Source organism: Cuculus canorus, chromosome 15, assembly GCF_017976375.1.
Source record: "Cuculus canorus isolate bCucCan1 chromosome 15, bCucCan1.pri, whole genome shotgun sequence".
Taxonomy (NCBI): domain Eukaryota; kingdom Metazoa; phylum Chordata; class Aves; order Cuculiformes; family Cuculidae; genus Cuculus; species Cuculus canorus.
In genome coordinates, this window is record NC_071415.1 from 8549202 (window position 1) to 8567615 (window position 18414).

The window sequence follows — 18414 nt, forward strand, 5'->3', positions numbered from 1 at the left end:
ATGCACCCACACAATACAGCCATAATCACAGAGCCTCCATCCCTGGGAACCGGTTCAGTTCACAGCAGGAATCACTGCCCCCGTGACCTCCTGACACCCAGGGGTGATAAACGGACCGGCCGCAGGGCCAGGCTCGCCTTGTGCGGACGTGATAAGATAAGGTGCTTCTCCCCAGCCCCTGACCCGCACCCCGGAGCATTTGCATGTCAGACGCAGGAGGGCAGGTAAAAGGCACGCGGTAGTTTGCCAAATTATGGAATTTCTGCCAGCGTTACTGGGCGGAGGAGGAAGCGTGGCTGCCTGAGCTCTGCCTCCTGCCCTGGTGTATTTAACCCCGGGAGTCATGCCCGGAGCTGCATCTCTGCTCCGGCCACGGAGGAGGACAGGCGTGGGGACCATGAGCTGCACCAGGTACCCGGTGGACGTGAAGGCTGTAGGCTTGATGCAATGCAGAAAGCAGAAGGTACTTCAATGCTTTAATTGTTGGATCTTTTTTCTCCTTAAATAACTAGAAATCGAGAAACGAGAGAGGAGTTTGAGTTACACTCACAGGGCTACACTTCCTCATTTCCCCACAGTGTTGGGATTAGAGCCTTGTGATCTCAGACAAGGGGTCTTGGACTCATCTTTGAATGGTTTTAATATTACAAGAAAATAGTTATCCTGGGTTCTGCTGCCTTGCTGTTCACCGTGTCATCAATTGCTTCTGTTTGAACAACGATCAGCCAGCTGGGGCCCTAAAATTAAATATTTTTGTGGGTCTAATGTTTGATTCCACTTTTTACTGTGGCAGCCCAAAACCAGAATGAGCCCGCAGCTCCTGGAAAAGGCTGATTGCTTGAAAGCATCTGATACTGAACCCCACGACTGGAAAATGCATTCCTTTTCCCTTTTGTTTTTCCAGAACTACATGATGTTTGTGTCTTGGTCAGATCAGAACAACATCCTCATCTACCGGACATTTGAAGACTTTAAGAGACTACACGTAAGAGGATGTTGCCCTGAAAATAAGATTCCTTTCCTGGGGAGGGGGAAGGAGCCCGGCCACATGTTGGGATGGTGAAGCATGACCATACTCTCCTGAACCATCACCGATCTCTCCTTCTTGCTTTTAGAAAGAGCTGAAGAAGAAATTCCCCATCGAGAGCGGCTCCCTCAGCAGATCCAGCCGGACAATACCCAGATTTAAAGGTAAGGAGAATGAATCTGTGATGGAGCAATGAACACGCTGGAGCTGTTGGGGATAGGAACTGATGACAGAGACTTTGAGTCTGACCTTCCTCTGAAACAGAACAGCTCACTCCTGCCTGCAGCACTGTGGGGTCACATCAATGCGCTTGAGTCTGTTACTGACTTAAAATAACCCAGGATGGGTTTTTTTAAATAGATAATTGGTAGATTAATACTACGCTTTAAATACTGACCCAGAGCTCCTTGCAAAGTTTACATGTAAAAAAAAGATATTTTTTAGATAGTGAGAACCTGTGTCAGGCCCAATTAAAAATGACAGAGAGGCAGAAGGGGGTTCTGTCTCGTCTCCTGATGGCCTGGGCTTGGGTGGGAACGGCAGAGGGGTGGACACTCCTGCTTTCAAGCACAAGATGCCACTCTCAGGGCACCCAGAGCCCTTGGGGTCTCACACCAACCTTGCTCTTGTTATTTCTAAGATGCAAATGCAAAGCAGAGGAGGAGCGGGAAGCTGAGCAGGTGCCTGGAGGTACTGAAACTGCTGGAAATTTACTCCCAGCAACTGCTGAAAACCGACGCTAAAATCTCCAAGGGTGAAGATGTGATTCAGTTTTTCAAGGCGCAGACCCAAGACCTAGACCCTTGCTTTCCTGAAGACAGGTAGGAAACCACTTTTGTGAGGTTTTTTTGTATGCGACATCATGAAACAGAAATGTTATGGAACAGGGGTAGAAGAGAAAGAACACTTTTGCATTGGAACAGCAGAGCAGGGAAGTTCCACTGAGTGCTTTACTGTGTGTTTATCTTATTTCTGATGCCCGAGCTTTTCTTAGCCTGCTGCACAGATGATTTTACCAAAATTAATGCTAAACTCAGCTTTCCAAGGGAGTTTTCAGTAAACAGACACTCAACTTTACTTTTCAGTGTTGTGATCATGCCATCAGAGATTGGAGGGGAGAAGAAAAAGCAGGGAGGGCAGCAGCTCCCCTCTATTACGCACCCCCAGACATCCCAGAGCTACCGATGCATAGAAACCTTTGAAACCAAAGACACGAAGAACAAGACCTTCCAAGTCGCCAAGAAGGAAATTGTGGAGGTGTTAATCAAGGACATGACGGGTACGTGGGAAGGGATGCTTAATTTCAAGGACAGATGGGGGAGATGGGATTCACAGCTCAGCAAATGCCGAGTTGGGAGCATCACGGGGGTTTGTACGCAAGGAGTGCTTATCTGGATTTATGCAGGGGGCAAGAACAAAGCATCAGCATGGCAGCGGCCACCACCGACCTGCTCTGAGAACACCTGTCCTGTCACTTGGGGCAGAGCAGCCCCTCCCCAGGGATCCTGTCACCCATCAAACCCCCTTGTTTGCTGTTTGCTGCAGGGTGGTGGCTGGTGGAAAACTCAGACAAGCAGATAGCCTGGTTCCCAGCCTCATACCTGGAAGAGATTGACATCCACAAGGACATCCAGAAGGCCTTGAGCTCAAAGGAGGAGGGTAAGTTTGCTTCTGGCTCCCCGGGACACCACATTCCTCCTTCAAAAAATGGGTTCTGCACAACCCCCACCACTTTAACCATCACTCATGGGCCCTGCCTGCACTTTTGGAGCTCTGACTCTGCTGAGCAGCTCAGCCACCACCTGTGGGTCTCCAAGCAGATCAGTGGCTCACAGGGACACTCGCCCTGCAGCTCTTGCTCCCCAGGGCTACGGAGCTGGTCCCTCACAGGGATGGAGGCATCTTCTCAATTGCCCCTCTCTTGTCCCTGCAGGCAGCCTGTACTTTGTTGTGCGGACCTACGAAGCTCAGAAGGCAGACGAGCTCTCGCTGAACAACGGTGTCATCGTGGAGGTGGTCAGGAAATCCGACAATGGCTGGTGGTTTGTCCGGTAAGGAGGCTTTTCTGAAGCTCTCGTTCCCCAAGGGAGCTGGCTGCCTGCTGCAGGTGCCTCTTGCTCCTCTTCAAGCAGAAGAGCTCCCACTGTGTTGACTGCCCTTAGCTGGGATGGCTTCCCTCTCCACATGCCGAGTTTACAGCACTGGGCTGAGTCCCCACCTGCTTCTGCGGGTGCTCTGCTCCCTCCTCGTGGTCTGAGGCAGGAGAACAGATCTTCTCAGGATTGGTTTTCATCTTCTCCCCTCAGATACAATGGCTGCACCGGCTACATACCCTCCATTTGCCTCCAGCCCTACAAGAACCCTCACCACAAGCTCCAGACCATCATGAGCTGCGGACTCAACATCTCCACCCCCAACCTCTGCTCCTCGCTGGTGGCTTCCCAGCCCCGGGATGAGGCTACGGGACAGTGTGAGGTGCAGCCCTGCTCTTCCCTGGACCAGGTGGAAAAGGACACAAACTCTTCGAGAAGCAGATCAAGGTCTCTGCCCAGGGTCAGCTCCACCTCAGACCTGGACTCAGACAGCTTGTCCCTCAGCTCTGGCAGCGGCAGCGAGCAGGACGGCCGGCTGAGCTGGAAGCCTGACTTGTCGAGATCTCTGCCTGAGGTGGAGCAGGCCAAGAGCTCTCCCCTGGCACCCACCTTGGCCACACACAGCACCAAGTCTCCTCGCCTCACCCAGAAGGACAGGAACGACTCTGGCTTTGTGGAGTCATCCACAGCTGACCTGAGCTCCTCCTTCACTGATCCAGACTCAGCTGCTTGTGTCCCCAAGGTGCCTGTGCGGCCCTCAGCCCATGAGATCCTCCAGAAGTGCAGCACCATCACGAAGCGAGCCGTGCAGCAGTCGGTGCCCCGGCCGGCCCTGCAGGCTCTGCTCCCTCTCCCAAGCGTGCACTAACGCCCCAGCGGGGCTCAGACCCAGCCCTGCGCTGGCACCTCGGCCAAGAGTCAGGCACCTCCTCGCCCACGTCCTGCGGGAGCCACGGGCAGCGTTGGGGCTTGGGACCGTCGCTTTCCAAGGACACGGCTCGATCCAGACAGAACCCAGACACTGCCTCGCTGGGTAACGCTGCTGCGTGAGTCACGGCAGCTCCTACATTAGAGGTCACTTGGATTCAGTTAATTCTCCCTCAGGCAGGGATCCATCCTGCAGGGCAGCATGAGAGAATTCCAGCGTTATTCCGGGGCGCACTGGCAGAGTGGGAAACTCAGACAGATCCAGCGAGTCAGACACAAAATCCATCCTGTGTTGGTGCTGCCAGGTGAACAGCATTTATCTGAACACCTCTTTTATATATGTTTTTTAAACTCTGACTTTCGGTGTTTGTTGGGGGTGCTTTGGGTTTTTTTCTCAAGGTTTTTAAGTGGAGAACCGGCCCTCCAACATGTGCATTGGCTGGGAGTGCTGCAGGCTGTGGGAACAAACAGACCTGGTGGTGAGGCTGCTCATCTCCAGCTGCTCCTGCAGTGATTGATGCCTGCGCGGGCGCAGACACAGGAATGGTTGCAGTGCAGCTCAATTCCCAGCAGGGTCAAGGCCCCAAGCTCGTGTGTGTGTGAACAGAACATTCCCTTTCCAGTGAGGGGTGACAGTTACTGAAACTTAATTGCTAGAATTGAGTTAGAAGTATAGTTACAGGAAAACTTTAGCCTTTTACAGAGATTCTTCCCTTTGATGTTAGTTATTTTCCCATTTATCTGTTGTTTGTTTTTTTTTTTTTAGAATAAGCAATTTAAACAACTTGAGGTGTTTTTGTTGTTCTAGATTTTATACATTTGTGTCTCTAAAATAAAAGACATGTAAACACCTACAAAGACTGCTTGGTTTCTATACTTAAAACTTCACTTATCTTCCTGCTGGGCACCAAGGTTCGAGGCGGGTGCAGGTGAGAGACCTGCCCTGGCCAAGCTGGGTGTTGTCTGAGCAAAGAAAAAACTCAGTGACAGCACTGATGGGGTCTGGGAGGGGACACGGCACTGCCAGTAGCTCCTCCTGACTCTGTAATGTCTTTAAATCCCCAGTAAAGACCAAATGCCTGTTCAGAGCCAGGTTTTGCCTCTTCTTTAAACTAAGTAGAATCATGGAATCATTGAGGTTGGAAAAGACCTCTAAACTCATCCAGTCCAATCGCCAGCCCAACCCTACCATGCCGACCAAACAATGTCCCCAAGTGCCACAACTTGACATTCTCCAAACCCCTGCAGGGATGGCGTTGGAACGTCTAGGCCTGAAAATCCAGGGTGTGAAAAGGAAACCAGAGCTCGGCCACAGGGATGACCTGTTCCTTTCATGAAGCCCCAAGGAGACTGAGTGCTGGCCTGGTTTTAGAAATCCAAACTTAAAACTTTATTATAAAATACAGGGACGGTCCAGTTGCGTAGCTGGTGGGAAAGGTCAGCCTCTGCCCTCTGGAAGGAGCAACTGGTGCGAGGAGGTTACGACGTCAGCTCTTCCTGTGGGGCTGCATCAGCCAGTCTCATGTTCTGCCACATGAAATCAATGAACATGGAGGCCTGCAGCAACCGGCTCAGCCTCTGGAAATGGCGCTCTGCAAGGACAGAATCATGGGATCACGAAGATTGGAAAAAAGCTCTCAGCTCATCCAGTCCAACCGTGAGCCCAATCCCATCGTGGCCACTAAAACATTCCCCCAAGCGCCACGTCTACATGGTTTTTGAACCCCTCCAGGGACGGAGACTCCCGCACTGCCCTGGGCAGCCTCTTCCAGGGCTTCACCACTCTGTCACTGAAGCAATTTCTCCTAACATCTAATCTAAACCTCCCCTGACGCAGCTTGGGGCTACTTCCTCTCATTCTATTGCTCGTTACTTAGGAGAAGAGACCAACACCCACCTCACTACCTCCTTTCTGGGAGCTGCAGAGAGCGATGAGGTCTCTCCTCAGCCTCCTCTTCTCAGAGCTAAACAGCCCCAGGGCCCTCAGCCACTTCTCATAACACTTGTTCTCCAGACCCTTCCCCAGCTCCATTTCCTTCTCCAGATGTTCTCCAGCCACTCAAGGTCCTTCTTGAAGTGAGGGGCCCAAAACTGAGCCAAGTATTCAAGCTGCAGCCTACGCAGTGCCAAGTCCAGGGGGACGATCCCTGCCCTGCTCCTGCTGGCCACACCCTGGCTGATCCAAGCCAGCAGCTGTTGGCCTTTTTGGCCACTTGAGCCACTGCTGGCTCGTGTTCAGCTGCTGTTGACCACCATGCCCAGGTCCAGCAGTCAGCATCACAGCAGAAAAGCTCACTGGAATGGGGCACAAAAATCTCTCCTCTCTTTAAAGCAAGGCAAACGAAGCATTGACAAGGCTGACAGCCCGGCCCTGGCGTGACTCACCGGTGTAGGGCAGCAGGGACTCCACAGCGGATTTAATGCCTGCGTACTGCAGAAGGTTGTCTGGTGCTTCATGCTTCAGGAGGATCTCAACGATAGCCTGGGCCTCGTGGCAGTTCCGAGAGTTTGTGTTCCATGTCACCAAGAACGTTAACACAGCCTCTAGGGAGGAAGGGAATCTGTACGTGCTGGCCACACCATGCCAGGGTAGAGAACATTTTTTTCTACTCAAAAAGAGGATCAGCTCCCACACACTGCGGCTGATGAGCCCGGAAGGGCCAAACAACCACAGACTGAGCTGTTTCTGAAGCTGTCACAGGGCCAGAGGAGGTGGCAAAGCCCCTTAGGACAGCTCAGAGCAGTCGGTGTTGGACACCACAAGCAGTATCACAACTGAGAAGCTGGTCTGGGGCAGGAGTGCTGCTCGAGAGTGGTAGAAGCTCAGTGGTAAACTCTGAGACTAGGAAGAAGCTTCTCCTTTTAACTGCAGTTGAGAAAACAAGCCCCTAACCTGAATAGTTTTAATGCTTAAACCACATTGCAACAAACCTTTCTGATCCTTCCGGAGCCGAACAATGTTCTCTTCCAAGTGCCTCCTCCCATCAGTTTCCTTGAGGATGGCTACAGAAAAGAGAATTGAAGAGTTCCTGCAGGAGCCCACACATGGGCTCAGAGCAGGGAAAGCATTTGTTATCAAGGCAGTTTCACAGGCTGAGAGAGTTGGGGTTGTTCAGCTTGGAGAAGAGAAGGCTCTGGGAAGACCTTAGAGCAGCTTCAAGTATGGAAAGCGGCTCCAGGAAAGCTGGGGAGGAAAATTTGATCAAGGAGTGCAGGGATAGGATGAGGAGAAGGGTTTTCAGCTGAAAGAGGGGAGATTGAGACGACATCTCAGAAAGAAATGCTTTCCTATGACGGTGGGGAGGCCCTGGCCCAGGTTGCCCAGAGCAGTGGTGGCTGCCCCATCCCTGGAGGTGTTCAGGGCCAGGTTGGATGGGGCTTGGAGGAACCTGATCCCGTCAGAGGTGTCCCTGCCCATGGCAGGGGTGGGACTGGATGGGCTTTAAGGTCCCTTCCAACCCAAACCATTCTGTGATTCTACAATTTACTTAGGAAAATGGGAGCCACAAGAGAAAGGGAAAAGTGAAGCTCTTGAGTCACTGGACTTTGCAGTGTCTGTATACTTGGGAGAGATGCTTTGGAAATCAGAGAGGGCAGAAAAATGCCTTCAGAGCACAATGTGGACTCACCTTTGACCACCATCAACACCGTGTGCGGACGATCCAGGGAGATTGCCAGCCCTAAAGCTTTGAGGTATCTTTTCTCGTGAAGTAGGTTAGAAAGCTCTTGCTCTCTGGAAAACAAGTCAGGGTGAAGAGAGTGAGACAAACGCTTGCTTGGTGAACAAAATGCTGTAGAGAAAGCAACACATTTGGCAATAGCAGTGCGCAGAGGTTTAAATCAGAGAACACCGTGTGCCAATGACCGCCTTGGTGCCCTCAAGTGCAGATTAATTACCCTGGCACGTTCAAGGGCTCCCTGAAGTCTTCAGCACTGGCTGAAGCAGGAGAAAGTGAAAGCAGGTTTCTGTGGTTTGCTTATCTTAACAGTACATGAACACGAAACCAATCAATTGTCAAGCTGAAAGGCTTTGCAGGAACTGAAGAGAAACTATAAAGGAGGAACTGAAGAGAAACTATAAAGGAGACTAGTGTGCCTGACAGCCAAAGAATAGCTAAGTGATGTAACATTGGATTAAATGGAGCTGGACGGCTGGAGGTGTGGACAGTTTCTCTGGACAGGATGCCTTTCACAGCTCATTATTGCATCGGATCAACTCACTTCATGATCTGCTCTTCCTGTTTAGCTTGTGCCTCCATCTCTTCAATTTCAGTAACATCCTATTAAAAAAACCAGAACATAACTTTGTTAAATCTTGCTTTAATACAGATTAATTTATGTTTAGCCATCAAGTGATTAGCAGACTAGTTTCTGAAGCACAATCTCCAGGTCAAGAAATTCAGGTGTTACAACCAACAATCCCTCCCTTCTTCTCAATCACCCCCAGAGCCCCGGCCTGGCTGGGCTGCCAAGGCCCATCTGGTGTTCCCTTTACAGCAGAAAAGCAGCATGGCCAAACACCCCTGAGCCCTAGGATACACCTTACAGACCCAATTCCAGAGGGCAAAAATGCAGAGAGAATGTGTCCTGTTGGAACAGCAAGGATCAAGCCATTGGGATCCGAAGCTCTCCAACTGCATTCTCATTCCTACCTCAAACACAAACCCAGGCAAGACCCCATACAGCACCTTCCACAGCGTAATGCAGGAGTCGCTGGACGCAGACACAACCATGTCATCTTGCTTGTTAGAGTGAAGACCCCAGATCTTATCTTCGTGACCATCCAGTGTTTTCACACACTCATTTGTCTTAATCGTCCAGAGTTTTAATAGGCCATCAGAACCACTTTTGGAAGAGACAGAAACATGAAAAAACAATCACTGGATAGGTCTATTCTTGCTCTGCCCCACCTCAGATATCAGATAAACTTGTCCCATTCCACTGCCCTTCAAACAGGAGCAGAATTAAACACAACCATCCAGAAAGCTTCAGAATCCCAAGCCAGCAGTTCCCAGTACGGCCAGCACTCCTTCTTAGGAAACCCTATTACTAACATTTCCTCAACGCTCTGGTGGTGCCTCCAGCCCATCACATTCCAGCCTTTCTGTAAGAAAGGGCAGCTCAGGATCGTCCCCTACCAGCAGCCGGAGAACCCACCCGTGGCAGAGATTGGTAACTGCTCAGCTCTGGCTGCTTCACCCTCTCCCAGAGGCAGCAGGGCAAGCGGCACCCCTGGCTCTGCCTGACCTCAGCATACGTCACCAACAGCTAACTGGAACCCACAGTGTGACTGAAGAGGAGGAACGCAAGTGAGCCTCTGCAGAAAGCTTGGCATGAACACAGCATCTTCCTGTCAGTCTTTACATTGCACAATTCTTCCCTCTTGCTGTTTGTATCAGCCAAGAAATTTTGCTTCTCGTTAGCTTTGGCCTCTCCCTTGGACTCCGGGCACAGGTGCGTACCTGCTGAGCAGCTGTGCTCCTCGGCTTACAAAAATGATCTTCAGTACAGAGGCATCGTGACCTTCAAAAGTCTGGAAAACAGAAAAGAAGCTAAAAAGCATTACAGCTGTCGACTCTTCAGAGTCCTCTTTCAAGGAGGTAACACTTCCAAAGACCAAATAGGCAAGTCCCAAAAAGCGGCCTCTATCCTTGGGACTTTCTCCTAGTTTAGGATGAAAGTGAATCATGGAATGGTTTGGGTCAGAAGGGACCTCAAAGCCCATCCAGTTCCATCCACTGCCATGGGCAGGGCCACCTCCCCTGGATCAGGGGCTCCAATCTGGCCTTGAACACCTCCAGGGATGGAGCAGCCACCTCTGCCCTGGGCAGCCTGGGCCAGGGCCTCCCCAACTTCATTGTGAAGAATTTCTTCCTAATGTCTAATCTAAATGTTCCCACTTCCAGTTTAAAGCCGTTCTCCCTTGTCCTATCACTACAGGCCCTTGTAAAAAGTCCCTCCTCAGCTTTCTTGCAGGCCCCCTTCAGGTACTGGGCGGCACTGGGAATGGCTTGTCCTGTATAATTTCTTAATAAAATTAAACTTAACCTTGTTGGCCAAGGTCAATTGGTCTAAGCCAACGCACACGCTGTCTCCTCAAAGACCTGATTCCTTGGACACCACAGGAGACACCCAGCACCCACCCAGTGAGGCAACACTGCCAGGCAGGATGCGGCCCAGAGTCAGCAACTGCCTCCTCGTGGGCTCAGTGAAACACTACTGGGCTGGAAAGACAAGAGAGTGCATGAAATTTAAAGCTCAATGAGACAAAATGGCTTCAAGTTGCAGCAGTGGAGATTTAGGTTGGATATTAGGAAAAATTTCTTCACCAAAAGGGTTGTCAAGCATAGGAAGAAGCTGCTCAGGGCAGTGGTGGAGTCTCCACACCTGGAAGGATTTAAAAGACGTGTGGATTGTGTGTTTAGAGGCAGCGTTTAGTGGTGGAGTTGGCAGTACTAGGTTAAGGGTTGGACTCAATGACCTTAAAGGTCTTCTGTAGGCTAAACTGTTCTGTGAGTCAAGCATTCAAGATCCTGGAGAACAAGGCTAGACAGGGATAACCCTTCCTTCAGCATGGCCACATTGCTATGTTTCAGCTGCACTAACCAGCACATGCATTTTAGAACAGCCTCAATCAATCCCTGCAGCGCGCAAGGGGTGCCTGGAGCATGGGGCAGTGAGGGTTCTCCTCACCTTCAGGCAGCTGAAGTCCCGCAGACCCCAAAGCTTCAGAGTCCCATCTGCTGAAGAGGTGGCCAAGACCTGATCCACCGGCGAGAATTGCACACACCAGATTCCACGCTTATGTCCAGTGAAGACACCCAGCAAAGAGCAATCGGAAGAGGACCAGAGCTTGGCCAGCCGATCCTGCGAGCCTGTGGCAATCAGCTTGTCGTTCGGAGAAACTGTCACACTGTTGATGTCCTACAGCCCACAAACAAGTACAGAAGCAGTTTCGGTCTCTGTTTTTGCCATCAGACAGGTAACAAATGTAGGACACAACACACGAGAGAGAGATTTAAGTGCTAAAAGCATGTTCTTACATCAGGCAGAACTTTACCTTGTCATGACCCCTCTCAGTCACGCTTGCGTGAAGGATTTCTGGACTGGAGATCAGAGCTGCTTTTGCTTTGGAAGTAAGGGATTCTGGGATATTCCAGATCTTGATTGTGCAGTCCTGGCTGCTGGTTACTATGAAGCTTTCTTTCAGTCTGCAAGGAAATAAAATCTCAATTGTAAAGAAGCTGGGACAAACTGAGACCAACTGACATGGCTCAGAGGCAGGCATCCACCCAAACACCCCAAGGGGCAGCAAAGCAGCCAGGACTCATGCTTGCAAGGTAAAACCTTGTCCAGTTTTTATTACCTTGAGCAAGAGACAGCGCCCACCCCATGCACGTGACCCAGTCCTTGGGCAACACAGGTCACCTTCCCGTCTTTGTGCATCCGCCAGACTCGCAGGGTTTTGTCCTGTGATGGGAGAGGACACAAACTGCTGTGGGTTTTCAACAAGAGATCAGCTCCCCGTGCATTCCTACATATGTGAGCCTGATTATTCATTTATTTTCAAGCCTAAATCTTTGCCTGCCTTTGTCAGTGTGGGTGAGGGCAGACACAGACAAACATGGTGCGCTGCAGCCTGGGATTCCAGCCAGGAGGTTTATTTCTGGGTGCATCAGGGTAGTCGGCACCTTTTCTTCCAACACCTCTTTGATAGGGAGCACACAGCTTCCTATCGGTCTCACACTGGCAACATCTCTGAACTCTAACACCAGAGCAAGATGCTTGGAGAATGAGACATCTCCTTTCAGGCTAATAAAATAAAAATTAATTGAATTTCCCCAAGGACAAAGTTACAAAGGGACAGTGGATATTTGGGGGATGTGGCAGATAGCAATTTCATCTGAACAAAGCTCCTTTCTGGACCCCCTAAAAGGAAGATGACAGCTCTGCCTGTAAAGATTGCTAGAAATGAGGAGTTTCATTAAATGAAGAGTTTTGTTAAAAGAAGAAAACTAACGCACCTTAGCGCAGCTGACGAACATCAGGCCTTTTCTGAAGACATCCAAAGCCAGAATTGTTTCTAAACAGAAGACAAAAAAACAGATGGATACAAAGTAATACTGAAAAATCAACAACAGAAATGTGTAAATTAATGAGTCCACTGCTTACTGCCTGGCGGACAGGTTTGGGACAGGTCTGGGACACTGAGGACACAACATATCCATGCTCACTATGGAGCAACTGGCTGCTTAGGGCATCAGCACGAGTCTGTCACCTGCAGTCCCAAAACAGCACTCAGAGCTCAAACTCGCACCCCCACAGCTCTAGCTCCAATTTAAACCGATCTCACTGCTACTGAAAGGGACTGAACTGACGTGGAAAGAGAAAACTAGCGTTTGCTAAATGAGGACAATGCAATATATCTATAATACACACAATTCTGTTCCACAGAGAATTCAAGGACTCACATCTCCATGTAAGAGTTGTGAAAGAAGCCGGATAAAGCAACACCGGCACATCTCCCTCCCACCTACATCAGAGCTGACCCCACCCACCTGTGTGGCCGTAGAGGATCTGGCAGTGCGAGGTGGCCAGTTCAAATACCTTCAGCTGAGGGCTGTTGGTAGCCACAACGATGTGAGAATCATCAGGCCCAAGGAACTTCACATCTAAAACTTCATCATTGTAACCTGCGAGCTGAGGATGACAGAACCCAAACAGTTTCAGAGGGAGAAGCCAGTTGGTTAGGAAAGTACCGAATGGCACCACGCTCAGTGAGGCTGTGCTACTGATACCTGTCACTTACAATATTGTATTAGAGATAAACTGGAGCCCGGAAGGGATTTCTGGCTAGGCCTGTTCTGCTTTCCATTTCCTATGTTTGTGTCTGTGCAATACTCCGCCAAACAACCCAAGGAGTTCAAGAGCAGGCAGGAAGGAGGGCACCCCTGGACAATGCTTTCTCTCAAAGCAGAGCTGATCTTGGAGTACAGATAAAGGTAGGGGGGAAGCTGAGGGTTGTTACCTGCTTCCTAAGCTGAAGAGTTTGAGCGTCATACAAAATGATGTTGTGTTCCACAGAGACTGTGACAATCTCGTTTCTCGCGGGCACAAGCATGCACTGGGTGAGGCTGCGCTCACTGGCCTCCTCCTTCAACTCAAAGGGCACGGGCTGGGTGTACACACAGGCAGCCGTGGCGACCTCCCAGACTTTCAGGACGCCTAACAAAAGAGATGATAGAAATCACCCATCAGAGCTATTATTTTAGACAGTGACTACCCAAAGAATATAAATCACACCTTGTCCTTGTCCACAGCAAAAGCAACACAGCTTTAGGGCAGGACTGTGAAGAAATCCAACTGCAGTGACACCAAGGGCCACAAAGTTTTCTTTCTTCAGTCCAAATCAAGCAGCTTAAAAACACCCATAGCTACAACTTCACAGCGCCTGATCACCCCTGCTTACCCAGAGCAAGACAGGGGAAGGCGCTGCTCTCCAGCCCAAAGCTTCTCCCACGCAACGAATGCACATCCCAGGAATAACGGCACACAGTGTCATATACCCAGTCCTTCCTTGGCTTCCAGACCCGGCAGCAACACGCCAGGACACTCACCTTTGCTGCCAGCTGTGACAAAGTGCAGTCCTCGTTTCTTCACACCCAGCTGAGAGAAATCTCCCTTTTCAGGTAACAAGACAGCAGCTTCCACGCTCTGCAGGAGAGACGGCCGAACACCAGCTGAGCACCAGGGACCTGAGCCCCAGCTCAGCAGCCAATGCCCACAGGCATCCCCACCTCTACTGCCCCAGACTGCGTGGATCCTGTGGACACGCAGGAGGATACAGAGTTTTTTCTGTGACTGCCTGCCCTTTTCTGCAGCACTGAGGCAAGGAGAGGAGGAAAACTGAGAGAGCTGAGCCACCAGAGCAGGTTGCCCAAGGAAGTTGTGGCTGCCCCATCCCTGGAGGTGTTCAAGGCCAGGCTGGATGGGGCCTTGGGCAGCCTGATCCAGCGGGAGGTGTCCCTGCCCATGGCAGGGGCGTTGGAACTGGATGATCCTTAAGGTCCCTTCCAATCCAAACTATTCTATGATTCTAAGAAAATAAACAGCTTTAGGCACAGAGCTTTAAGAACTCTGCAAAGTATAAGGGAGAGAAACCTGATTTCAAAATATACAGGAACATAAAGAGAGAGAGGCATCATACAAGCGGTGACCTCGGAACTACAAAGGATCTCACAGGAATCAAAGAAATACAATTTCACCTCATAGACAGGGACAGTTCGTTTGCTTTCTCTGGTTTTCAGGTCCCACACCATGCAGATTTTATCACGGCCAGAACTGCAATTTAAAAGAGCAGTTTCAGTGCTAAATCCATTCAATTTGGGCTCTGAGTGCAAATCAGGGATTGTGGGAGTTTGACACCACTCTGAAGAGGCCTATGGGAATGAAAGCACAGCCCTCTGTGGGGCAGCACCATGTATCGCCAGAAACACAGGTCCCCACACCCTCAGTTACTCGCTTGTATGGTCAGGCAGAGACTGAAATGCTTGTAGCTGTCCTCCTCCACACAGGAGAACATTTCCAGGGCCTACAGAGTTGCGCAGTCCCTGGCAGGAGGCAGAGAGAATGGGAAGAGAAAGGCGAAGCCTCTGTGAGGTTTTACCTAAGAAGTGTGTTTCCATCTGCGAATGCCAGCGAGGTGACGGCGCTGAAGTGGCCGTCCAGCACAGCAATACATTTGCTGGAATTCAGGTCCCAGATGCGGATTTTGTAGTCAATCGAGGAGGAGAAGAGTTGCAGGCGGGAGATATCGGGGTGGAACTCAACAAGACTAGGCAGAAAGAGAGGCACTCAGAACAGGACAAGAATAAACTACCGGATATTAGACAAACCGTTAAATAGACATACATCCTACACAGAGTTCCACAGATCAACGGACATGAATTTACAAGAGGATTTGCTTTGAAGGACTTCAGTCCTTTGCCACCCACCAGGAATATTCACAACTGATGCTGCCAGTCTTTCTGTTCTCTACGTGTATCAGTTAGCAAGCACAGCTACACCATTTAGGTCCCAACAGTCTCATGATCAAATCTCCTCTCCAGGCTAAAGTTGGCCATAGCCCTGCTCCTTCACAGGGCACCTCAAGAATCAGGAAACAGAAGGGGCCAGGATCTGCTTGGAACGGGCCTTTCCATTAACTGAACCCATTTCACATCAACCCCAGCGTCCAAGCCTCGCGCTAACACTAGCGACCAACACAGATGACTCGTCCTTACTGTACAACTCCTGAAGATCCTTTCAGGTTGTGTGTGCAGTACTGCTTGACCATATCCCAAATCTTAATGGTGCTGTCGCAGCCGCCTGGGAAAAGAAAGGCACATAAAAAGTCTCTCCTCCTGTGACAGAGGAGACGCAGGAAGCCCAACACATCAGCAACTGTAAAACTTCATGGGAGGCAAGGGCAGCAGAAAGAAAAACGAATGCAATAACAACCATGTGCACCAAGAAAGCTCACAGACAACCTGCTACTTCAGGAAGCTGGGCAAAACCTGACTGCTCACTCACAAGAAACCTGGTGTGCACTGGAGTTACAGGTCAGGCCTGCCCTCCTCCCGCTCCAAGAGCCCCTGGGATAACAGCACCAGGGTCTCACGGATCCCCGCTATGTATCAGCATTTTACCAAGCACATTTTAGACAGAATGGTGACAGGATCCATTTCCATCTGTCAAGACCCCACTTCTATTCATCTACAACCTCTTCTGACTTTGTCCAGATTCTGGCAATCTCCACTGCAGGCTCTGCCCAGCTGAGCTGAACCATTCAGGAGCAGAAGGGCTCAGTCAGTGCCATCCGCACCGCGTGACAGTGACACAGAGCCATACCTGTGGCCAACAACGTTGACGTGGAGTCGAAGGCCATCGTAGCAATTGGTGCGATGTGCACAGCTTTCCATATCCGGACGCACTTGTTCTCTCGCCAGTTCCACTGCTTCAGCAGCAGGGCTCGGCTCCCCGTCACGAGGATCTATGCACAAGCAGAGTGAAGGAAAGCACTGTTAACCGCTCATTATATTTCAATTTCCACACAGAAAGAACAGGAATGCCAGCTGCCACAATGCTCCTGAAGCTCCATCTCCCAGCTTTTCTGTCTGACTTGAACCCACACAAGCAGACAGACAGAAGTGCCTGAAAAGACTCTGCAGGAATCTCTAGAACTTTAGGGCGCTTCCAGGTGGAACAGCCTTCAGTGTTCACTGGGTCTTTCAGGGCAGCACAGAAAGCCACAAAACCAGCACGTACCTCGTCGTCGGGGCTCAAAACAAAGGAAGTGATGTCCTCTTCTTCATCCTTGTAAACACAAGAGGCAAAAACCCCACAGTTAAACCCCTGAGAAGCAGCGTGCTCTTAGAGTTCCCTTCCCTGCACGCTTCTGCCAGGACACACCCAGCAGCTCCTACACCACAGAAACTCCACTTAGAGCCATTCCCTCCTCCCACTGCTTCTGGCTCCTGGGAGCCTTAGACAACAGCCGCTGACAAACCATCCCAAGACAGCCTCGGTGGTCTCCTTACCTGCTGGAGGCTGTGCAGGGCTCCTGTTTCTACATCGATAACGTTCAGCTTGGTCCCACAGGGGCAAAACATATACTTCCCATCGCGGTTTATCTGGAGGAGAGGGAACAGAGACCAGGAACGTCGCACAACAGGGAGATGGGGCTTTCCCAGCCCTGCCGCGCCTGCCTCCGTACCTGGACTCGCCCTCCTTTGTAGAACGGTTCGATTTTCCTCGACACGGCATAGCTGGAAGGGAAAGAGGAGCGTGGTCAAGCGGGAACAGGGGCGGCCTGCTGGCTCCCGACGGGCAGCGCCCTGGGAAGGGCCGCCCCTCGCCCCAACCCGGCCAGTTCTGCCGCCCCCCGCCCCAGCCCAGCCGACCCCGCCGCCCCTCACTTGCTCTTGAAGCGCAAGGGGCTGGGAGCCGCCGCCTCCATGCCTGCTCCCGCCGCGTGCCGCCCGCTTCCGGCGTCGCTTCCATTGTTACTTCCGGCGCACGCCAGTGACGCGCGCCGCGGCCGCCATGTTTGTTGTGGGCAAGCGGGGTGGGGCGGCAGCCTCGCAAAGCGGAGCCGCTTCTCAGCCCCGCGTGCAGAGAAAAGTGGGATTGGGAGGCGATGACGACACAAGAAGTAGTTACTATTACAAAAATCGGGAGAGTTTGAATTCATCGAAGTAATTGTATTTCTGAAAGTTTCAGAATGTCATTGAGAGCACTTTTTTTTTTTTATGAAGTGCTTTTCCAGACTCTGTTCGTTGTTCGGAGCTGATGACATCTCGTGTCCAGCAAGACCTGTGCTAAACAGATGTGTCTTTTTCTGCAATCACCTCCATAGCATTTCCCTATCTCAAACACAAGGTCAGGCAGAGCTGGCTCTGAAAATACAAATTATCAAGTTTTGGCTGTCGTGAAGCTCAGAATAGCACTAAAATCAGAAATTAGGAAGTAATAATTTATAGTAACAGAGTAATTTACAAACATACACTTAAGCAGGAAATATATTCTGTCCCCAGCTCGTCTTACTGCACATGAAATCAATTCCCCACATTGCCCAGGCCCAACAAAGGACATTTGCTTTCTAGAACTCCAAAATGAGTCTTGAAAGTTTATTTGCCAGCATTCTCCCTATCAATAAGAATAGCAAAGACTTAAGTAATTAATCTTTTATTGCTGATAAAATCCATAAGCCAATCCTTCCAGTGTTCCATCTGCATATACACCACCACGATTGTTACAAGAAATCAGAGAACTGCAAAAAGGAGCCACTTCCCCCAATTTACTCGTCACAGAGGAAGGAGCGCTCCGAGGGTTCAGGACGCACATGGTGCAGCACAGCCAGCAGCCGCTACCAGAAAGGTAGGGCCAAGGTCCATCCTCCTCTGTCCATCCCATCCATTCGCACCACGCTCAGCACCTGCAGCCAGAGAAAAGAGAGTGCTTAGACACACAGCCAGGACCCCCTCAGTTATAGCCTGACCCCAAGTGACCACAAGGCTTATAGGAACATGGGTTTCACTCCCCACCCGTGTCTGTGAGGAATAAGCTTTATGTTCCCTATACTGTTGGCACAGTCACCTCACCGGGGGCCACAGAGACCCCAGGTGATTTTCAGCCTGCGCCTGGTATCCCCCCCTCCCCATCCCCCCACCCTCTCCTGCCCACCTCCCGTACCAGAATAGGACAAAACACCAATCACCACTACACACCTTAACCTCACCTCACACTGAGCCCCACTCGTCAGCGCGGCCTTTATATAAAGTTTTCTGCGCATGCGCAGAGCCGCCGCCGAGCCCTTTGCCCCGAACC

General features: G+C 50.8%; 2 protein-coding genes and 1 non-coding gene across 3 annotated transcripts; 1 reads left to right on the forward strand and 2 right to left on the reverse strand.

Moving 5' to 3' along the window:
- The first annotated feature begins 279 nt into the window (after window positions 1-279).
- Window positions 280-4777, forward strand: NOXO1 (NADPH oxidase organizer 1). Its single transcript, XM_009562195.2, has 8 exons — window positions 280-463; window positions 905-985; window positions 1116-1191; window positions 1668-1848; window positions 2113-2306; window positions 2573-2686; window positions 2961-3078; window positions 3334-4777. Exons 1-8 carry the CDS (start codon window positions 344-346, stop codon window positions 3986-3988), a joined length of 1539 nt encoding a protein of 512 aa, XP_009560490.2. The 5' UTR covers window positions 280-343; the 3' UTR covers window positions 3989-4777.
- Window positions 4778-5421: 644 nt separating this feature from the next.
- On the reverse strand, window positions 5422-18333 carry TBL3 (transducin beta like 3). Its single transcript, XM_054080793.1, has 23 exons — window positions 18315-18333; window positions 17004-18022; window positions 16802-16853; window positions 16626-16718; window positions 16354-16401; window positions 15937-16078; window positions 15330-15414; window positions 14714-14881; window positions 14313-14388; window positions 13665-13761; window positions 13076-13272; window positions 12606-12747; window positions 12072-12130; window positions 11414-11517; window positions 11108-11258; window positions 10741-10971; window positions 9510-9580; window positions 8736-8892; window positions 8269-8327; window positions 7677-7780; window positions 6979-7050; window positions 6433-6591; window positions 5422-5639 (listed from the first exon to the last, which is right to left on the reverse strand). Exons 2-23 carry the CDS (start codon window positions 17276-17278, stop codon window positions 5527-5529), a joined length of 2655 nt encoding a protein of 884 aa, XP_053936768.1. The 5' UTR covers window positions 17279-18022; window positions 18315-18333; the 3' UTR covers window positions 5422-5526.
- LOC128853775 (small nucleolar RNA ACA64) lies at window positions 18102-18225 on the reverse strand. The gene has a single exon (XR_008452529.1). It is a non-coding gene; the product is annotated as a small nucleolar RNA ACA64 (small nucleolar RNA).
- Window positions 18334-18414: the final 81 nt, after the last annotated feature.

Bases quoted from the DNA above. Each gene is read 5' to 3' on its own strand.
- TBL3 (XM_054080793.1), bottom strand. From the start codon at position 17,278: ATGAATTCAAACTCTCCCGATTTTTGTAATAGTAACTACTTCTTGTGT. The intron at 15,415-15,936 runs GTATGGCTCTGT...TTCTTTTCCCAG, and splicing joins GTCAACGTTGTTGGCCACAG to GCGGCTGCGACAGCACCATT. The intron at 14,389-14,713 runs GTAAAACCTCAC...TTTAAATTGCAG, and splicing joins GATGGAAACACACTTCTTAG to TTCTGGCCGTGATAAAATCT.
- NOXO1 (XM_009562195.2), top strand. From the start codon at position 344: ATGCCCGGAGCTGCATCTCTGCTCCGGCCACGGAGGAGGACAGGCGTG. The intron at 986-1,115 runs GTAAGAGGATGT...TCTTGCTTTTAG, and splicing joins AAGACTTTAAGAGACTACAC to AAAGAGCTGAAGAAGAAATT. The intron at 1,849-2,112 runs GTAGGAAACCAC...TTTACTTTTCAG, and splicing joins CCTTGCTTTCCTGAAGACAG to TGTTGTGATCATGCCATCAG.